We start from the raw sequence: 17147 nt of genomic DNA, 5'->3' as shown, positions 1-17147 counted from the left end.
ACAGGCAACCCCCATTTCAGCCCTGGCCGGGGGTGGGAGGGCGTGTCTCTCTCAGGGTGGGAGGGCGTGTCTCTCTCAGGGTGGGAGGGCGTGTCTCTCTCAGGGTGGGAGGGCGTGTCTCTTTGGAGGTGAGCAGGAGGTCGGGGGGGTGTGTGTAGGACGCCCGGCCTCCACCCTCTCATCTGCTCCTCCAGAGGTAACAAAGCGTGATCACATACAACTGCCGGGGCAAATGATGTATTGTTCTCTATAGCCTGCTGTATTCTCCCCCCTCCTCCCCCCTCCTCCTCCTCCTCCTCCTCCTCCTCCCCTCCTCCCCCCTCCTCCTCCTCCTCCCCTCCTCCTCCCCTCCTCCCCCCCCCCTCCCCCCTCCTCCCCCTCCTCCTCCCCCCTCCTCCCCCCTCCTCCTCCTCCTCCTCCCCTCCTCCTCCTCCTCCCCTCTTCCTCCCCTCCTCCCCCCTCCCCCAGGACACAGAAGCGCCTCACAGATGCGTCACTGCTCAGTAACATAGCGGGGGTTCAGAAGGTGGGGGGAGTGAGTGAGTGTGGTGTTTAAGTGTGTGTGTGTGTGTGGGAGAGGGCTATCGTAAACTGTGTGTGGGACTGAAGGGCTCTTCCTTCCACCTGTTGTCATGTCTCCCTATCCCCCCTCCACACACACACACACACACACACACACACGCCTCAGGGCACCAGCGTGGGTTTGTGGGCTCGTTAGCCCCCAGTGTGTCTAATTAGAGGGGGCTAGGTGGCCACCACATGGAGGGGGGGCTGAGGGGGGTTAGGGGGGCTGAGGGGGGTTAGGGGGGCTGAGGGCTACTGCAGACATCCTTATCTGCCAGCCCCCCTGTCGTCCCCCCACCCTCCTCCCCAAAACCCCCTAATCCTCTAAAGCTCCAAATCCATTTTTCTGCACAGAGCTGAGCAGGGTGGCTGAGGGCTGGGGAGGGGGGGGGAGAGGGGGGGGAGAGCTGTTTTGCAGAACCTGTTGTCCGTTACAAGGAGTGTGAAAGTTTCTCTGACACACAAGGATGCAAGACACACACCCACACACACACACCGCCACACACACACACGCAGGGGACGGCAGAGTCATCACACCCTTCACCTGTTCACTCCCATGATTCCTTGGGGCAGCTGTCACCCCCGGTGACCTGTTCCCCTGGAAACCAGGGCTGACCTCCACCTGACCTTCAGAGGTCGGAGCGTCTCCAGGCCTGACCCCTCCTCTCCTCCTCCGCCCTCTCCTCCTCCGCCCTCTCCTCCTCCGCCCTCCCCCACCCTCCCCTCCTTCGCCCTCCGCCCTCCCCTCCTCCGCCCTCTCCTCCTCCTCCCTCCCCTCCTCCGCCCTCTCCTCCTCCTCCGCCCTCCCCCGCCCTCCCCTCCTTCGCCCTCCGCCCTCCCCTCCTCCGCCCTCCCCTCCTCCGCCCTCTCCTCCTCCGCCCTCTCCTCCGCCCTCCCCCGCCCTCCCCTCCTTCGCCCTCCGCCCTCCCCTCCTCCGCCCTCCCCTCCTCCGCCCTCTCCTCCTCCGCCCTCTCCTCCTCCGCCCTCCCCTGCCCTCCCCTCCTTCGCCCTCCGCCCTCCCCTCCTCCGCCCTCCCCTCCTCCGCCCTCTCCTCCTCCGCCCTCCCCTCCTCCGCCCTCCCCTCCTCCACCCTCCGCCGCCCTCCCCTCCTCCGCCCTCCCCTCCTCCACCCTCCGCCGCCCTCCCCTCCTCCGCCCTCCCCTCCTCCGCCCTCCCCTCCTCGCCCTCCCGGCATGATTATTCATGAGCCATAAAGCAGTGGAGGGGACATAGTGTGAAGAATAAAACCGTCAGAGCCCTCATAAACCACTCAACAATGGAGGGCCCTGCCCTGCCCTGGGCCTGTCTCCTCCATCTACTGTGAGGGATCTACTGTGAGGGATCTACTGTGAGGTGACCTACTGTGAGGGATCTACTGTGAGGGGATCTACTGTGAGAGGATCTACTGTGAGGTGACCTACTGTGAGGGATCTACTGTGAGGGGATCTACTGTGAGGTGATCTACTGTGAGGGGATCTACTGTGAGAGGATCTACTGTGAGAGGATCTACTGTGAGGTGACCTAGTGTGAGGGATCTACTGTGAGGGGATCTACTGTGAGGTGATCTACTGTGAGGGATCTACTGTGAGGGTATCTACTGTGAGGTGATCTACTGTGAGAGGATCTACTGTGAGGTGATCTACTGTGAGGGGATCTACTGTGAGAGGATCTACTGTGAGAGGATTTACTGTGAGAGGATCTACTGTGAGAGGATCTACTGTGAGGTGATCTACTGTGAGGTGATCTACTGTGAGGTGATCTACTGCACGTTAGATGGGGACCTCTTCTTCATCCCCAGGCGTGGCCTCTCAGGACACGTTACCGGGTTCAACACATCCCTTTTATCCCTGAGAAGGGGTGTGGTCCAAGTGTGTGACATACAGCCTGGTGGGACTTGGCTAGACTCATCCTTAAAGGAACTGCTCAAATAATGTTATGCTGGACACTGATGCACCACTCAGAAGTATGATATAAGATACACATGCATGGATAAGCACATGTGGACACAAATGTAGAAATGCAGACACTCACATTTAGACAGACATGTCGACACACCCAGACCACAGGTCTTCCTGGTCCAGATGGACCCACAGGTTCTGAAGCCAGGGCTGAGCCATCGAGGATCACCAGGCCAGAAGCAGCCCTCTCCCTCCCCCTCCCCCTCTCCTCCTGGCCAGAGAGGCTGGCTGTCCCCCTGCCCCCTGAGGCTGGCCTGGTCCCTGTCCCAGCCTGGTCCCTGTCCCAGCCTGGTCCCTGTCCCAGCCTGGTCCCTGTCCCAGCCTGGTCCCTGTCCCAGCCTGGTCCCTGTCCCAGCCTGGTCCCTGTCCCAGCCTGGTCCCTGTCCCAACCTGGTCCCTGTCCCAGCCTGGTCCCTGTCCCAGCCTGGTCCCTGACCCAGCCTGGTCCCTGTCCCAGCCTGGTCCCTGTCCCAGCCTGGTCCCTGTCCCAGCCTGGTCCCTGTCCCAGCCTGGTCCCTGTCCCAGCCTGGTCCCTGTCCCAGCCTGGTCCCTGTCCCAGCCTGGTCCCTGACCCAGCCTGGTCCCTGTCCCAGCCTGGTCCCTGACCCAGCCTGGTCCCTGTCCCAGCCTGGTCCCTGTCCCAGCCTGGTCCCTGTCCCAGCCTGGTCCCTGTCCCAGCCTGGTCCCTGTGGCCGGCTCTTATCTGGAGTGCCAGCGGCTCAGCTCTGAGCTGGCTGGCATGAGCACCGCTCTCCGAGCACCGCTCACCGAACCTGGTGACACGCTTCAGGCAAACGGTCTCAAGTCGACAGGAGGGATAAACACACACACACACATCTATCCACACACACACACTGGCTGTTGCCATGTGGGGCAGCACATGGGGAATAGAAACAGGAAATACAGGATCTTTATCTGAGAGAGGAAATGCTAGGAATGTGTAGTGAATGGTGTGTGTGCAGAGAGAGAAAGAGAGAGAGAGAGACAGCTGCAAAGGATGTCCTCTCTCCAGGGCCAGAGAGGACAGAGACCGCCAGTCACAGCCAGCTCCCATCCTTCACTGTCTCCAGGAGACCTCACCAAGACTGACATCACTGTTTCCAGAAGGGAGACCTCACCAAGACTGAGAGATCACAGTCAAGGACAGGGACAACATCACCAGGCTACAAGTCCTCGTATCAGCCAAAAACCTACTGGAGAACCCGGGACCTCAGGGGCAGGACCTGCTCTCTCCTCAGGGGCAGGACCTGCTCTCTCCTCAGGGGCAGGACCTGCTCTCTCCTCAGGGGCAGGACCTGCTCTCTCCTCAGGGGCAGCAGGACCTGCTCTCTCCTCAGGGGCAGGACCTGCTCTCTCCTCAGGGGCAGGACCTGCTCTCTCCTCAGGGGCAGGACCTGCTCTCTCCTCAGGGGCAGGACCTGCTCTCTCCTCAGGGGCAGGACCTGCTCTCTCCTCAGGGGCAGGACCTGCTCTCTCCTCAGGGGCAGGACCTGCTCTCTCCTCAGGGGCAGCAGGACCTGCTCTCTCCTCAGGGGCAGGACCTGCTCTCTCCTCAGGGGCAGGACCTGCTCTCTCCTCAGGGGCAGGACCTGCTCTCTCCTCAGGGGCAGGACCTGCTCTCTCCTTAGGGGCAGGACCTGCTCTCTCCTCAGGGTCTAGTTTTAGCACAGCAACCCTCTCCCTTAGCATTATTGTCTCAATGTTTTTCTAAATAAAAAACATCAATGTATAGATTGCAGCTCTACACTGAGCAGGAAAGCATTTAGATTTCAAACACCACAACCAGTCAGGCCCAAAACGGACCATTAACTTCTATGAGGCCGAAAGCAACGGCAAGAAATGACTTTACAAAAACACAACCACTCCAGTGTAAGCAATAACTCAAGCTCAAACAGCCCTACTTTCACAGAACACTGCTCCTGCAGCAGGACAGCCAATTACCTCTCAATGTTTTACTATTAAACCCACCCCTTCATGACCATCAAAACCCCACGGCGGAACACATTTTTGAAAGCCCACATCATAAAAACACGAGACTTGTGTAGTTACTTTTAACTCATTTGATTTGACTGGTGTAGCTCGTCCAGGAAAGCAGAGCTGAGGGGAACAGGTGGAGCAGGTCTGATTCAGCCTGCAACCTCTTTACAGCTTCTTTCTTTGCAAAGTTTTTGTATTATTTTTGTGTGAGGAATAATAGAATAAAATAAGGAAATCTAATTGAACCCGTCCACATTTCATTACTCCAGAGCAGATAGTAGTCGGCCGCATAGCAGAACCCTGCAAGGCCTCGCCCGCTAACCCTGCAAGGCCTCGCCCGCTAACCCTGCAAGGCCTCGCCCGCTAACCCTGCAAGGCCTCGCCCGCTAACCCTGCAAGGCCTCGCCCGCTAACCCTGCAAGGCCTCGCCCGCTAACCCTGCAAGGCCTCGCCCGCTAACCCTGCAAGGCCTCGCCCGCTAACCCTGCAAGGCCTCGCCCGCTAACCCTGCAAGGCCTCGCCCGCTAACCCTGCAAGGCCTCGCCCGCTAACCCTGCAAGGCCTCGCCCGCTAACCCTGCAAGGCCTCGCCCGCTAAACATTTGGGACTGGATAATTTCGCGCTCTTCAGGGCAAACATCTGTCAGTGGCGGCAGAAGCTAGCGTGGATGGTTTAGCGCCTGCCTTTCTAAATGTCATCCTGAACCAAACTGCACCTGTCGCCAAATGAAACCTAGTCTGACATCACTTTACCCCTCCCCTTCAACTCCACCATCTGTGCACCACAGCCAAACCGCCGCTGAAACAAAAAGCCCACATCCGCTGAAACAAAAAGCCCACATCCGCTGAAACAAAAAGCCCACTTACTTGCGACTTCCAGCGAGGCGTTGCGGCTGACCGCCTCCCCCAGGTAGTTGCGAGCCACGCACACATACACGCCCTCGTCAGGCTTGCTGCGGCGCCCGTGGACGATGCGCAGGAAGAAGAGGGAGCCGCTGGGCAGCAGCATGCGGTGAGAGCGAGGGTCCTCGCGGTCCGTCTCCACGCGCTCCCCGTCCTTGTACCACTCCACCATCGGGGACGGGCGCCCCTCCGCCTTGCAGTTCAGCGTGGCCGGCTCGCCCTTGGACACGATGAGGTCAGAGGGGTGCTCCACCACCCGCGGGGGGGCGTCCTCCAGCCTGGTACGGGACCCTGCGGACAGGAGGGGAGGGAGAGGGTGAGGCAGCGTGTGAGGGAGAGGAGGAGAGGATGAGGACGCGTGTGAGGGAGAGGAGGAGAGGGTGAGGACGCGTGTGAGGGAGGAGGAGAGGGGGAGGCAGCGTGTGAAGGAGGAGGAGAGGGTGAGGACGCGTGTGAGGGAGGAGGAGAGGGGGAGGCAGCGTGTGAAGGAGGAGGAGAGGGTGAGGACGCGTGTGAGAGAGGAGGTGAGGGGGAGGCAGCGTGTGAAGGAGGAGGAGAGGGTGAGGACGCGTGTGAGAGAGGAGGTGAGGGGGAGGCAGCGTGTGAAGGAGGAGGAGAGGGGGAGGCAGCGTGTGAAGGAGGAGAGGGTGAGGCAGCGTGTGAGGTAGGAGGAGAGGGGGAGGCAGCGTGTGAAGGAGGAGGAGGAGAGGGTGAGGACGCGTGTGAGGGAGGAGGAGAGGGGGAGGCAGCGTGTGAAGGAAGAGGAGAGGGTGAGGACGCGTGTGAGGGAGGAGGTGAGGGGGAGGCAGCGTGTGAAGGAGGAGGAGAGGGGGAGGCAGCGTGTGAAGGAGGAGAGGGTGAGGCAGCGTGTGAGGGAGGAGGAGAGGGGGAGGCAGCGTGTGAAGGAGGAGGAGGAGAGGGTGAGGACGCGTGTGAGGGAGAGGAGGAGAGGGGGAGGACACAAGGGAACGAGAGGAGGAAAGGAGGAGAGGGGGAGGACACAAGGGAACGAGAGGAGGAAAGGAGGAGAGGGGGAGGACATCCCTGGTTCTGAGGGGAATGTTACATGATAAGGGAGACAGCCCACACAGGAAGGGTTTATAGGAGAGACATCTCACCCACGAGAGCTGACGGATGCAATGCTACACATGTAAACAAATCCAATTATACACACATCCTTTCCCCCTCAACCTCTCATGAGAATAACTGCTGCATGAAAAAGCAGGAACATGTTTTTTCCCCTTGTTTTTCAACACACTGCCTTGTGAAATGAAGACCATGGGTAGTCTGTTCAGCGTAACTAGCCATCAAATGAGCGGCTGAAATTACACGCTCTAAATTCAGCATCTATCAAACTAAACACATCACACTACACAGAGATGAGAAACAGGCCATGTATAAATAAATAAGCATGTCCAGGGTTTTCAGAATTCACATAAATCAATCTTCCAAGGGTCTTTGTTTTGCACAAGGAAAGGAAATAACAAAGGAAGTGCTTGAAAGAAACAGGAGGACAAGGGAGGCGAGTCTCTCTCTCTCTCTCTCTCTCTCTCTCTCTCTCTCTCTCTCTCTCTCTCTCTCTCTCTCTCTCTACAGGTTTAGGTGTGAAAAAACACACTTCCAAACCTTCCTGATAGCAGCTGATAAGGAGAGAGCTTCGTACCCACGGGGCTAAATGCCTTTCCTCCTGTCAAACCCTCCAGGGTCGTGGGATTAACTACTCTGAGGAGAAATGCTTTGGGTTTATGGAGCCGAGAGCAGATCCTCTGATGGGGTAGCACTCCAATCTATCACCTTCTACAGGGGAACATGTCTGGACTTGTTTGGACTTTAGAGGTCCAGTAAGATGCTAACGACTCATTCTATCTGATTTGATCTGACCAGTTCAGATCCTCTTGGCTATCTCAGAGAGCCACACCTGGCTTCAGGAAGTGAGCCTGTGATGGTGCTAATTATGCTAAGCTAACACCCTGCCTCTGCCGAGGCCAGAGCTAGCATAGCACGTGACTGTTTGTATGTATGTCGAATGGAATGAAAAAGAACAGTATTAATCATTTCCTAAAATGCTCTGTGTCCCTCCAGGCTTCAGACTGGCGTAGAGGCGACCACCTGGCTGCTTCTAATAGCTTTTAGGGGTGCATGCGGACGGGCACAACAGACTTGTGTTGGTGGGGGGCTGGCGGGGGGGCTGGCGGGGGGGCTGGCGGGGGGGCTGGCGGGGGTTTGTGGGAGCCCCAGCAGGACAGTGGCTTTAAGAGCCGACTCATAAATATTACAGGCTGGTCCGGTCGCAGCAAGCCATGTGGAAATGTTAAGCTGGGGTTTTTAAAGGGGAAGGAGGCCGGGACAGTGAGCTAAATGCTGTGGAGTAGGGCCTTAAAGGGACACAACCACGTCTGGAAGGGGAGGCTTCGTCGAGGCTCCGGAAGATTAATGACTCATTACAACAGACCCAACGAAATGTTAAGAAAACGTCTTTCTGAACAGGAGGAACGTGGGCATGGAGATTCAGCTAAATGTCAGAGAGCTTCAGATGGGAAAGATGCGTATGTCAAAGTGGAACTTAAATGTTAGGCAGATCTGTCCTGTCAGACTACAGGCTTCCAGGGAGAGAGGGGAGAGTGGGAGGGAGGAGACACGGATATACCTGTCCTCTCTGAGGGCCTGTTAGCTGCTGCTTGTGCCGTGTAGGGGCAAGAGATCACAGCTTCACAGGGCTCAGGACACCACGAGGAGGTGACTGAGTGGAGACGCAGAGCGGTTTACAGACAGGAAGGATGGGGAGAGTAAAAACACTCTGAATGTCAATTTCAATCTCTCAAACATCTGAACTGACATGCATCGGAGAGACAGAAAGACAGAGAGGAGAGGGAGGAGAGAGAGAAGAGAAGAGAAGAGAAAGAGAGAGAGAGAGAGAGAGAGAGAGAGAGAGAGAGAGAGAGAGAGAGAGAGAGAGAGAGAGAGAGAGAGAGAGAGAGAGAGAGAGAGAGAGAGAGAGAGAGAGAGAGAGAGAGGAGAGAGAGGGAGAAAGTTAGCATTCAGCTAAGTTTCCATTGAAGGATAGAATATCTTCCTGGAGCAATTTCTTCTCTAAAGGCAATAAAAAAGGTTCACTAAGTCAGTGGGCGTGTCTGACCTTGTCTACAACTACAGTCCAGGCCAGGATTCTAGAGTGGATTCCTGTTCAGTGCCGGCCCCCCTTTTCACTGTGTGCCCATGTCGACACTAGAGGCTTTTAGTACTAAGTAGATTTATCTCCAACTCTGGGAAGAAAACTCAATCGGTACATTGCCCAAAGTCCCACAAATCACTTGAGTTTTCTCAAGAGAGACATTCCTCAGAGAAGAGGATGGACAGGGAGGTTGACGAGAGTCATAAAGTTAACAAGGGTGATGTGGACGAGCCCTTCAACCTCCACAACATCTGTCTGCTCTGCACGTCCAAAACATCATCTTTTCAAATACCTACTTTCAGAAAATGTCAACCTAAATACGATAAAATGTATGCTTTTGTATATTATATACCATGTTAAGCATTTCGATAAGCTTGGTTTGGTGCGAAACAAAGAAAAAAAATCTCTGTTACAAATCTCCATGACAACAGGCCCGACCACCCATAGAGAGGTTGAAGGTCAACTGAATAATAGTCAGCTTCATTCAAGCACATGAGAAAGTCTCGAGATCAACATTAATCTTCGCTCCAAAGTCGTATTAACAAAGCTAACCTGTGTGGAGGGAATGGTTGAACCAGCAGAATAGTGTGACCATCAGCTCACATATCAGTCAACCAGATGATCAAAGCACACGTAATGCACACCTCAGCACGGATAACAACCACATCACACGCAAGCCACGTGCAGATTACTGGCATCTCCTGCGTGTGGATTTTTAGCCTCCACCTTACAGCCTTGAAGCTATGCCACATAGTAGGTATATGTGTCATGATGACATGAAGAATGTGAGAACATCGATATCTTTTATGTCTCTGCGGGGCCAAGACCGGCATAACACACGCACGCACGACACCTCTGTTCATACGACAGAGCGGCATATCACACGCACGACACCTCTGTTCATACGACAGCGCTACGTTGACACGGTGAGATGTGGGTTTAATCCCAAGAGAAGAAGCCCTTTCTGATGAAGCAGACCTAGAGAAGTCTTTTGAAACCTACATCACTGTTGTGGCTAAAGAAATAAAAGAAATGTGGCTTCTTTGACAGCTAGGCTTAACCAGCCCCCTGCGCGGCACTCAGGATAACCCTCCTTCCAACTCAACCACCTCAAAAGAAGATCTTCACTCGCAAAGTCAAACTCGGTGAAACCCTTTCACATTAGAATTCCAGGCAAGTTGCCCCCCTTCTTCAAAGTGTCACTCCAAAAGGAGAGAGGCAGAAAAGTCTCCAACTTGCTTTCTCCCTCATCTGCAATTCTTTGTCACCCAGCATCCCTCTAACTGGATTGTTTTACAGCATCTCTCCCCTCCTCCTCATCCTGTCTTCACTGAAGCCTGGGAATTGATTTGCAAATGTGCAAACATCACCCTGTGTTTTAGGACTGAGCTGGGGGGGGGGGGACTGGGCTCACCTTCACTTGGAGTTGGGAGAGGGACAACAGTGACACTTGCATGTGAATACAAACTCTCAGGCCGTAAAGCCACAGGCCTCTTCACAGAGCTGCAGCTGAAGTTGGATGGAGGGGCGGCTTCGCCCGCTAGTTTTCCTTCTCCCTCTTGGGGTTCTTCAACGGTTCCTTAGCTGGAGGCTCTCTGAATCTCTGAGTCCACCGAGGAGACAGAAGCTTCCAACACAACTTGAAAATGCAGAAAAAGCACTCTTTCAGGTGATGTGTGTGTGTATATTTAATGCTTGTTTGTTTCCCAGACAGATATTTGGGTTGCAACGCAAAGAGAATCAACGACATGGAGAAAGCAAGAGCCTTTTAGCTTGTTCAACATCAGAGTTCTCGAAAGTGTTCCTTTTGACAACAAGCTCCTCCATCCAGAAGCCTATTAGGCTTTGATTTAGTTAAAAGTAAAGAAGTCCCTCTGGGGGTGAAAACAGAGTCCTTTTACATGGAGATTTGACTGTTTGCTCGGTCTTACAATTGAAAGTCTCTTCAGACCTCAAGAAGTCCATCCGTTTCCATTAGAAATGTTGTTTATAGTGATCAGTGTGATCAGTGTGATCACTGTGAAAATGGCAGTAGCACTTGTTGTGTACTTTGTAAACTTGTTGTGTACTTTGTAAATTTGTGTACTTTGTAAACTTGTTTTTGTATTGCAACTCATCAGTATCCTCAAATGAAGAGAACAGAAAGACACATTTGTTTTAGTTTGAACAAAAAAACTAAACAACGAGTCAGAAGCAGACAAGCCTCTTCAGCTGTTCTGAGGTCTGAAACCTCACTGGAGAGGGCTGGTGACTTGGATTCCATCGCTCTCAGAAACAGGTATTGATTTTCCTGGGCAGATTCTGGGCAGGCTTTTGGGGGAGAGTGTGCAGCAACAGAGGGTTGCTCATTGTGACCCGTCAGTCGGGCTTATGTCAACACTTCGGACGTAAACGCAGGAAGGTGTGAGTGAGTGAGTGAGTGAGTGAGAGAGAGAGAGAGAGAGAGAGAGAGTGAGAGTGAGAGTGAGAGTGAGAGTGAGAGTGAGAGTGAGAGTGAGAGTGAGAGTGAGAGAGAGAGAGAGAGAGAGAGAGAGAGAGAGAGAGAGAGAGAGAGAGAGAGAGAGAGAGAGAGAGAGAGAGAGAGAGAGAGAGAGAGAGAGAGAGAGACATCACCGCAGAAGAGGAACAGGTCCCTGCGGCAGTCTTCCTGGTCAACCCCAGGGTTGAGAGGTACAGTACTGCTAAACTCTCTAAAAGAGGCTTGGAATAACTAAGTACAGAGCTGGCTCCCATGGGCTTAGATATTCTCCTTCTGATGTTGCTCACAGACGTCCAAGTGAGGCTTCCGTTGTGAAAGTCTGTCAGAGTGCAAATTCTGATATTCCTAAACTCTTACAACCTGTGTATTTCCTGGAGATTGTGCCTGTTATTACAGGCCGTTCCTTGAATCCACTATTTATAGGTGGCATTGGATGAAAGTGTCTGCAAACTGAAACCAGATGTAAATCCTGAGAGGACGCAGCGTAAACAAGCACGCCGGTCTGCTGCGTTCTCAGCTATGTTCATCAAGGTTTTCCCCCCCACCAATTTGAAGGTTTCATCTAAATACTGGCCTGGCATATGCACATATTTCACATAGTTGATAGGGAATGTGAACGGTTTGACCGATAGGGATGAAGGCAGAAGGAAACTGTTCAAGCCAGCAGCAGGTCTGAGTTGAGAACCGTTTCTACCCAACTTAAAATGTTCTCCCCCTGTAGGTCCAACGGCCTCAAAAAGTTATTTTCAGTTTCTCTGCTGTCAACACCCCTGCGTCTTCCATGTGCCCAGGGTGGCATTTCACGGCAAGAAAAAAAAATTACTTGTAGAAAGCAAGCTTTAATTTCCTCTTCTTCCCAGCCTCTGCTTGTGTACACTACAATTCAAATATGAGAGCAGCAAGAAATCTGATTTGCCTGTCAGTTTTTAGCAAAGCAATAAAATGGATGCCAAGCACACTGCCAGAAGCTCCTCCCCAGGAGAGCAGGCATGTCACCTTGGGCGACCCCAGATGATAAATCAGATGCTCCCCGGCACAGAGCCTTGAAGTTCAAGTCTGCCGTGCGGTAAATACCAAACGTCCCGGCTGCCAGTCGGTGAATCCCTAGCAGCTGTTCAGGTGGCGTTTGGGCTCGCAGGTGACCAAAGGATGCCAATGTTTCTAGACACTGCGTCATTGTTTACAACCGTTTCTTGGCTTTGAGGAACTTCTCCTCATGTTCCCTGGAAACAAGGGACCTGTCCTTCACCACAGAGACTCTTTCCAAGATAGTAAACAAGAAAAGATTAGAGATAACATAAATCTGTTTGCTTACTGCTGTCTGCTAGCAGATCAAAACAAACAATTAGTTGTCAGACTGACACTTAACTTGCATAAATTAACTAGAGAGGGTAAAGTTTCTGGGGAAAGTGTGGTTGCGGCTGCTGCAGCTTGGGCAACAATGCTTTTACTAGGCTATATCACCTCCAAACATGTTGTTTAAAATAATATCAAAGGGCAAAGTGAGCTTGAGCAAAGTGAGAGGAGCGGTGTTTGCACAACCACTATGATGTAAAGAATCAGAATGGGGATTTATTCGCCATGAAAGTTTGCACAGACAAGGAATTTGCTTTGGCAGGAAGGTGCATACAATAAACATATAGGGACCTAAAATTTAAATATGTGGACTATCTATACTAAGGGTACATAAACTAGCAGTACTAAGTGGGATTAGAATTAAATTAAATATACAATAAAATAAAATATAAGTTGCCGTAAATTACAATATAAAAATACAAAAATACAAATATTACAAAAAATACAAATGTACAAGATACAATTTTGTAAAGGGAGTTGTGTACTGAATGTGACAAAGAAGAGAAATTGAAACTTAAGTTTCGATCTCATCACGCAAGTATCGATCAATACTGATATCAACGTTGGTATGGATACTATCGATCGATCCGCCCACCCCTAACAATAACATTGACAGAAACATTGAGAGGATTAGGAGCAACGTTACATCTTAAATTGAGCCTTACATTTTTTTCAACATGCCAGAAGGTATCATGTGAATTTATGTGTGTTTTCATTTGTTTCATTCTTCTTTGTCAAGCAATCACTGTTGAACTACTCTATTAGAATTCTTCACCGGGTGATGGATGTGACTGTATCTCTCTACCATACTTTCTTTGGTGATTAATGCCTGCTCTTGTAGCAAACAGTAGCTGTGGGCCCAGTGTTTGCGTGTTGGTCTATGAAACTGTTAGCTGTAGCCTTGTGTGTTTGTGTGTGTGTGCCTGGGTTTACACTACTACGTGTGTGTGTTTGTGTTTGTGTGCCTGGGTTCACACCACTATGTGTCAGTATCGTTGTCTAACGCTGAGCTGTGTTTGAGGAAGTGAGCTGAGCTGTGTTTGAGGAAGTGAGCTGAGCTGTGTTTGAGGAAGTGAGCTGAGCTGTGTTTGAGGAAGTGAGCTGAGCTGTGTTTGAGGAAGTGAGCTGAGCTGTGTTTGAGGAAGTGAGCTGAGCTGTGTTTGAGGAAGTGAGCTGAGCTGTGTTTGAGGAAGTGAGCTGAGCTGTGTTTGAGGAAGTGAGCTGAGTAAACTAGGAGCTTCAGCGGGACAGCAGTAACAACATGTGCTCTCCCGTCAGATCTACTAGACCCCCACACACACACACACACACACACACACACACACACACACACACACACACACACACACACACACACACACACACACACACACACACACACACACACACAGTCTGTGTGTGTGTGTGTGATGTTAGTTACCAGCCAATGTTAGTTACTGAAAAGTACTGTTTAGAAATAGTGATTTCTTTATAAGTATCTGTTGAATATTTGGTTACAGAGAGTGTACTTCGGTTAGGAGTGTGTGTGCTGAGTCATGTTGGGGGAGATGGACACAGCAGATCGATGCATGATACTTCCCTGACAGCCTGACTGATCAGCAGCTAACAGGTGGGGTGTAGGGGAAGGGGGGGAGGAAGGGGGGGAGGAGGGAGGGGGTGTGAGAGCACGGTGTGTTCTGATAAAGAGGGTTGTGAAGTCTGTATTCTGAATCTGCGTATCCATCCCCAAGTCCTTATTGGATCTCTCTCAACCTCTTTCTCTTTCATACCAGCCAAGCGTTCCGTTTCTTTGTCTCTCGCTCCATCTAACAGTCTGTATCCACTGAACTAAGACTAAACGCTTGAAGGGCTTCGTTAGGACTAAGGTGTGTAGATGCTTCAGTCACGTGGTCTTGCGTTGGTAGTTGGAGGTGTTGACAAGCATCAGATCCAGAGCTCTGTCAGTGAGTCATGATCCTATTTATGTGATTGATTCACCAATCAAGTCCATGACTCACTCTATGACTTTCACAGCTATGGGAGGCAGCAGATCGCTACAGATACTGGGTGTTAAAAGAAGCCAAGACTAAGTCTGATTTCTACAATTAACCACAACATCATCAGTTTGTTCACGATTGGATTTGTCGTCACATCTAGTAGGTTACAAACATCTATGCTGTCATCATGTTGCCCTTGGTCCTTTTAGAAAAAAACTATTGATTGTGTTTTCCTTAACAAGTGTCTTTGTTATTTGTTGCTAGGGCCGTATAAGTGTTTTAATACCAGCAGTAAAATCTCTAAAAATAGTAACCCAACAACTACAGTATTTACAATTACAACAGTAAAGTAACGGCTTGCTGTTATAGCTGTAGGCACACACTAAACCATGTCTCACCATTTCTCTTCTCACTCTGGCTGTAGTCTTTTCTGGGATCTGTGTCTACTAATTACAAGTCGAAGGTTTCACCCGGGCTATACTGTCTCGTTAAGCCTCTTGGGAACAGCACGGAGAAAACGGACAGTTGGTTTGATGGTGCTGTGTTCTCTGACTTCAAAAAGATGCTGAGCAAACACACACACCCTCAAACACACACACACTCCCTCAAACACACACACACTCTCTTCAACAGATATGTTGGAGACTGGTGGCATGAGTTGACTGAAGTGTCTCCTTTCTAACCAGCAGTAAACCAGGCCCTGAAACTCGACTCCGGCTCCTTCCTGGAAGGTGGGATCTGCTGGGAGGAGGAGAGGAGGAGGGTGGGATCTGCTGGGAGGAGGGGAGGAGGAGGGTGGGATCTGCTGGGAGGAGGGGAGGAGGAGGGTGGGATCTGCTGGGAGGAGGGGAGGAGGAGGGTGGGATCTGCTGGGAGGAGGGGAGGAGGAGGGTGGGATCTGCTGGGAGGAGGGGAGGAGGAGGGTGGGATCTGCTGGGAGGAGGGGAGGAGGAGGGTGGGATCTGCTGGGAGGAGGGGAGGAGGAGGGTGGGATCTGCTGGGAGGAGGGGAGGAGGAGGGTGGGATCTGCTGGGAGGAGGTGAGAGGAGGAGGTGACGGGAGATAACAGGAGCGTAGGAAACATTTTTGGAGAGTCCTTCGTCACATGGCGATGTGGAGGACATAAAGCAGCTCTCACGGTTCGCTACGCAGACAAACTACGGCACGGAGACTTAAAGAAAACTAATAGCTGGTTTTGTAAGGTGTGGGGGAGCCCCGAGGAAGATGCCGGAAAGTTCAAACTAGTGTAGCGAAACGCCAGTTTGTGACCCTGTGGGGGGATCTGGAGACACAGAGTGAGTTCTTTACCAGATGTTGCTACTCTCTGAGTTCACAGCCAATGTTTACAACGTAATAAAGCCCCTTCTTTAGCAGCGGGGCAGCGCCCAAGTCTGCAGGCTGTCAGCAGCACACCCCGGCACTTCTACTAAAGTCTGCTTAAACATAAAGCTGGAGGATGATGAAGCCAGCAGGCCTGCCAGCAATGGAAATGGAGATTTAACAATATTTAGCTGTCACTTCAGCAGCCCATCACTGTCCTCCTGATATGAAATACTAAAAACTGATCATTTATAGAAGTTATACTTCTGTTTACCTATCATTCTTGTTTCCAGACTAAACTATGCTCTCCCTTATTTTACCTCAGCTATTCAGCTGTGGACGCCATAGCCTGTCACAAAGGTCAACATGTTGCCAAGGTTGTCCCCAAGCCATCCATTTCCAGTCCACTCTCATCCTGAGTTCCATAATTGAAGTGGTGTCCCTCCCCCGTGGCATCACTGAAGAAGAGTTATTTCTGTGATTGCTCAGGCGTTGTCAAGGTGGACTCGTAAACAGATAGGCTTATAGCAGCTTCGACCTGTTTTGAAGGCACAGCAGTCTGGTCGCCTACAGTACTTTTGCAACAGGGTTAAAGCTCCGGTAGATACATAATGGAGGGTTTCAGGTCAAATGTTGCGTTTATTTGTGACATCAGCTTGAAAGATCCTAGTACAAATATAATACGACAAACTATAGTAATGTTTTAATCAAATCTGATTAAAACGGCAGAATATGTGAATACGGTTTCGCTGTATGTGCGCATCGGCTCCTTGTGTGTAAACATCTGTCATATGTCCGAATAAGAAATGACTGAAGTGCAGTTGAAAACAAGGTAGCCTACTGAAGGTTTACATATACGATGATTGGTATCACAAACCATGATTTGAAAAACCAATTGCAGTCTCTTTCATCACACGTGCATTGAACTTACCAGCAGCCGAACTTAGAAACGAACAAAAAGCCAGTAGGATATCCAAGGCGAAGAGAATCTCCATGACCCTTCAAATGTTCAAATGTGTCCTCAATAAGGAACACTTGTATATCCAAAAATCACACTAGGATCCTAATGAGGGTGTATGGGAGGTCTAAGAGCGCATCCGGATAACTTTAGGAAGTCAGACCCACGCGTTAAGTACATTCCCACTAGAGTCCGTAGCAGCATAACAACATTCTCAAGAAGCTTGTAGATACATTATGGACATATTTTTTTTTTTTGCTTCAGTTTTGAAGAAAGGGTATATTCCTCTGAAAATGTCTTGCAACAGGCACACAATTAGAGCGTCTCAGGTACTCTGCCCGTTTTGTCTCCAAATATTCCCAACGGCGTCCTTGACCATGGTCAATACCCACAATATACGAGTGACATCTAATAAACGGGGCTTAATTCCTCGGATGGACTCCCATCTTCCTGTTAATCTCTCTGTCACCCTCTGACTACCTCTC

At 51.4% G+C, this 17147-nt stretch overlaps 1 protein-coding gene across 1 annotated transcript in view; it reads right to left on the bottom strand.

Annotated features, from left to right (window-relative positions):
- Positions 1-17147, bottom strand: part of robo3 (roundabout, axon guidance receptor, homolog 3 (Drosophila)) — a 77477-nt gene that overhangs the window by 20936 nt on the left and 39394 nt on the right. The window contains exons 2-3 of the mRNA XM_062452992.1: positions 5362-5692; positions 2656-3295 (exon numbers count right to left, since the gene is read on the bottom strand). Of these exons, the coding sequence (XP_062308976.1) occupies positions 2656-3295; positions 5362-5692 (971 nt within the window). The remainder of the gene's footprint in view (positions 1-2655; positions 3296-5361; positions 5693-17147) is intronic.

Source organism: Osmerus eperlanus, chromosome 27, assembly GCF_963692335.1.
Source record: "Osmerus eperlanus chromosome 27, fOsmEpe2.1, whole genome shotgun sequence".
Taxonomy (NCBI): Eukaryota; Metazoa; Chordata; class Actinopteri; order Osmeriformes; family Osmeridae; genus Osmerus; species Osmerus eperlanus.
The sequence above is the reverse complement of the archived record's forward strand: the minus strand, read 5'-3'. Positions and strand labels throughout refer to the sequence as shown.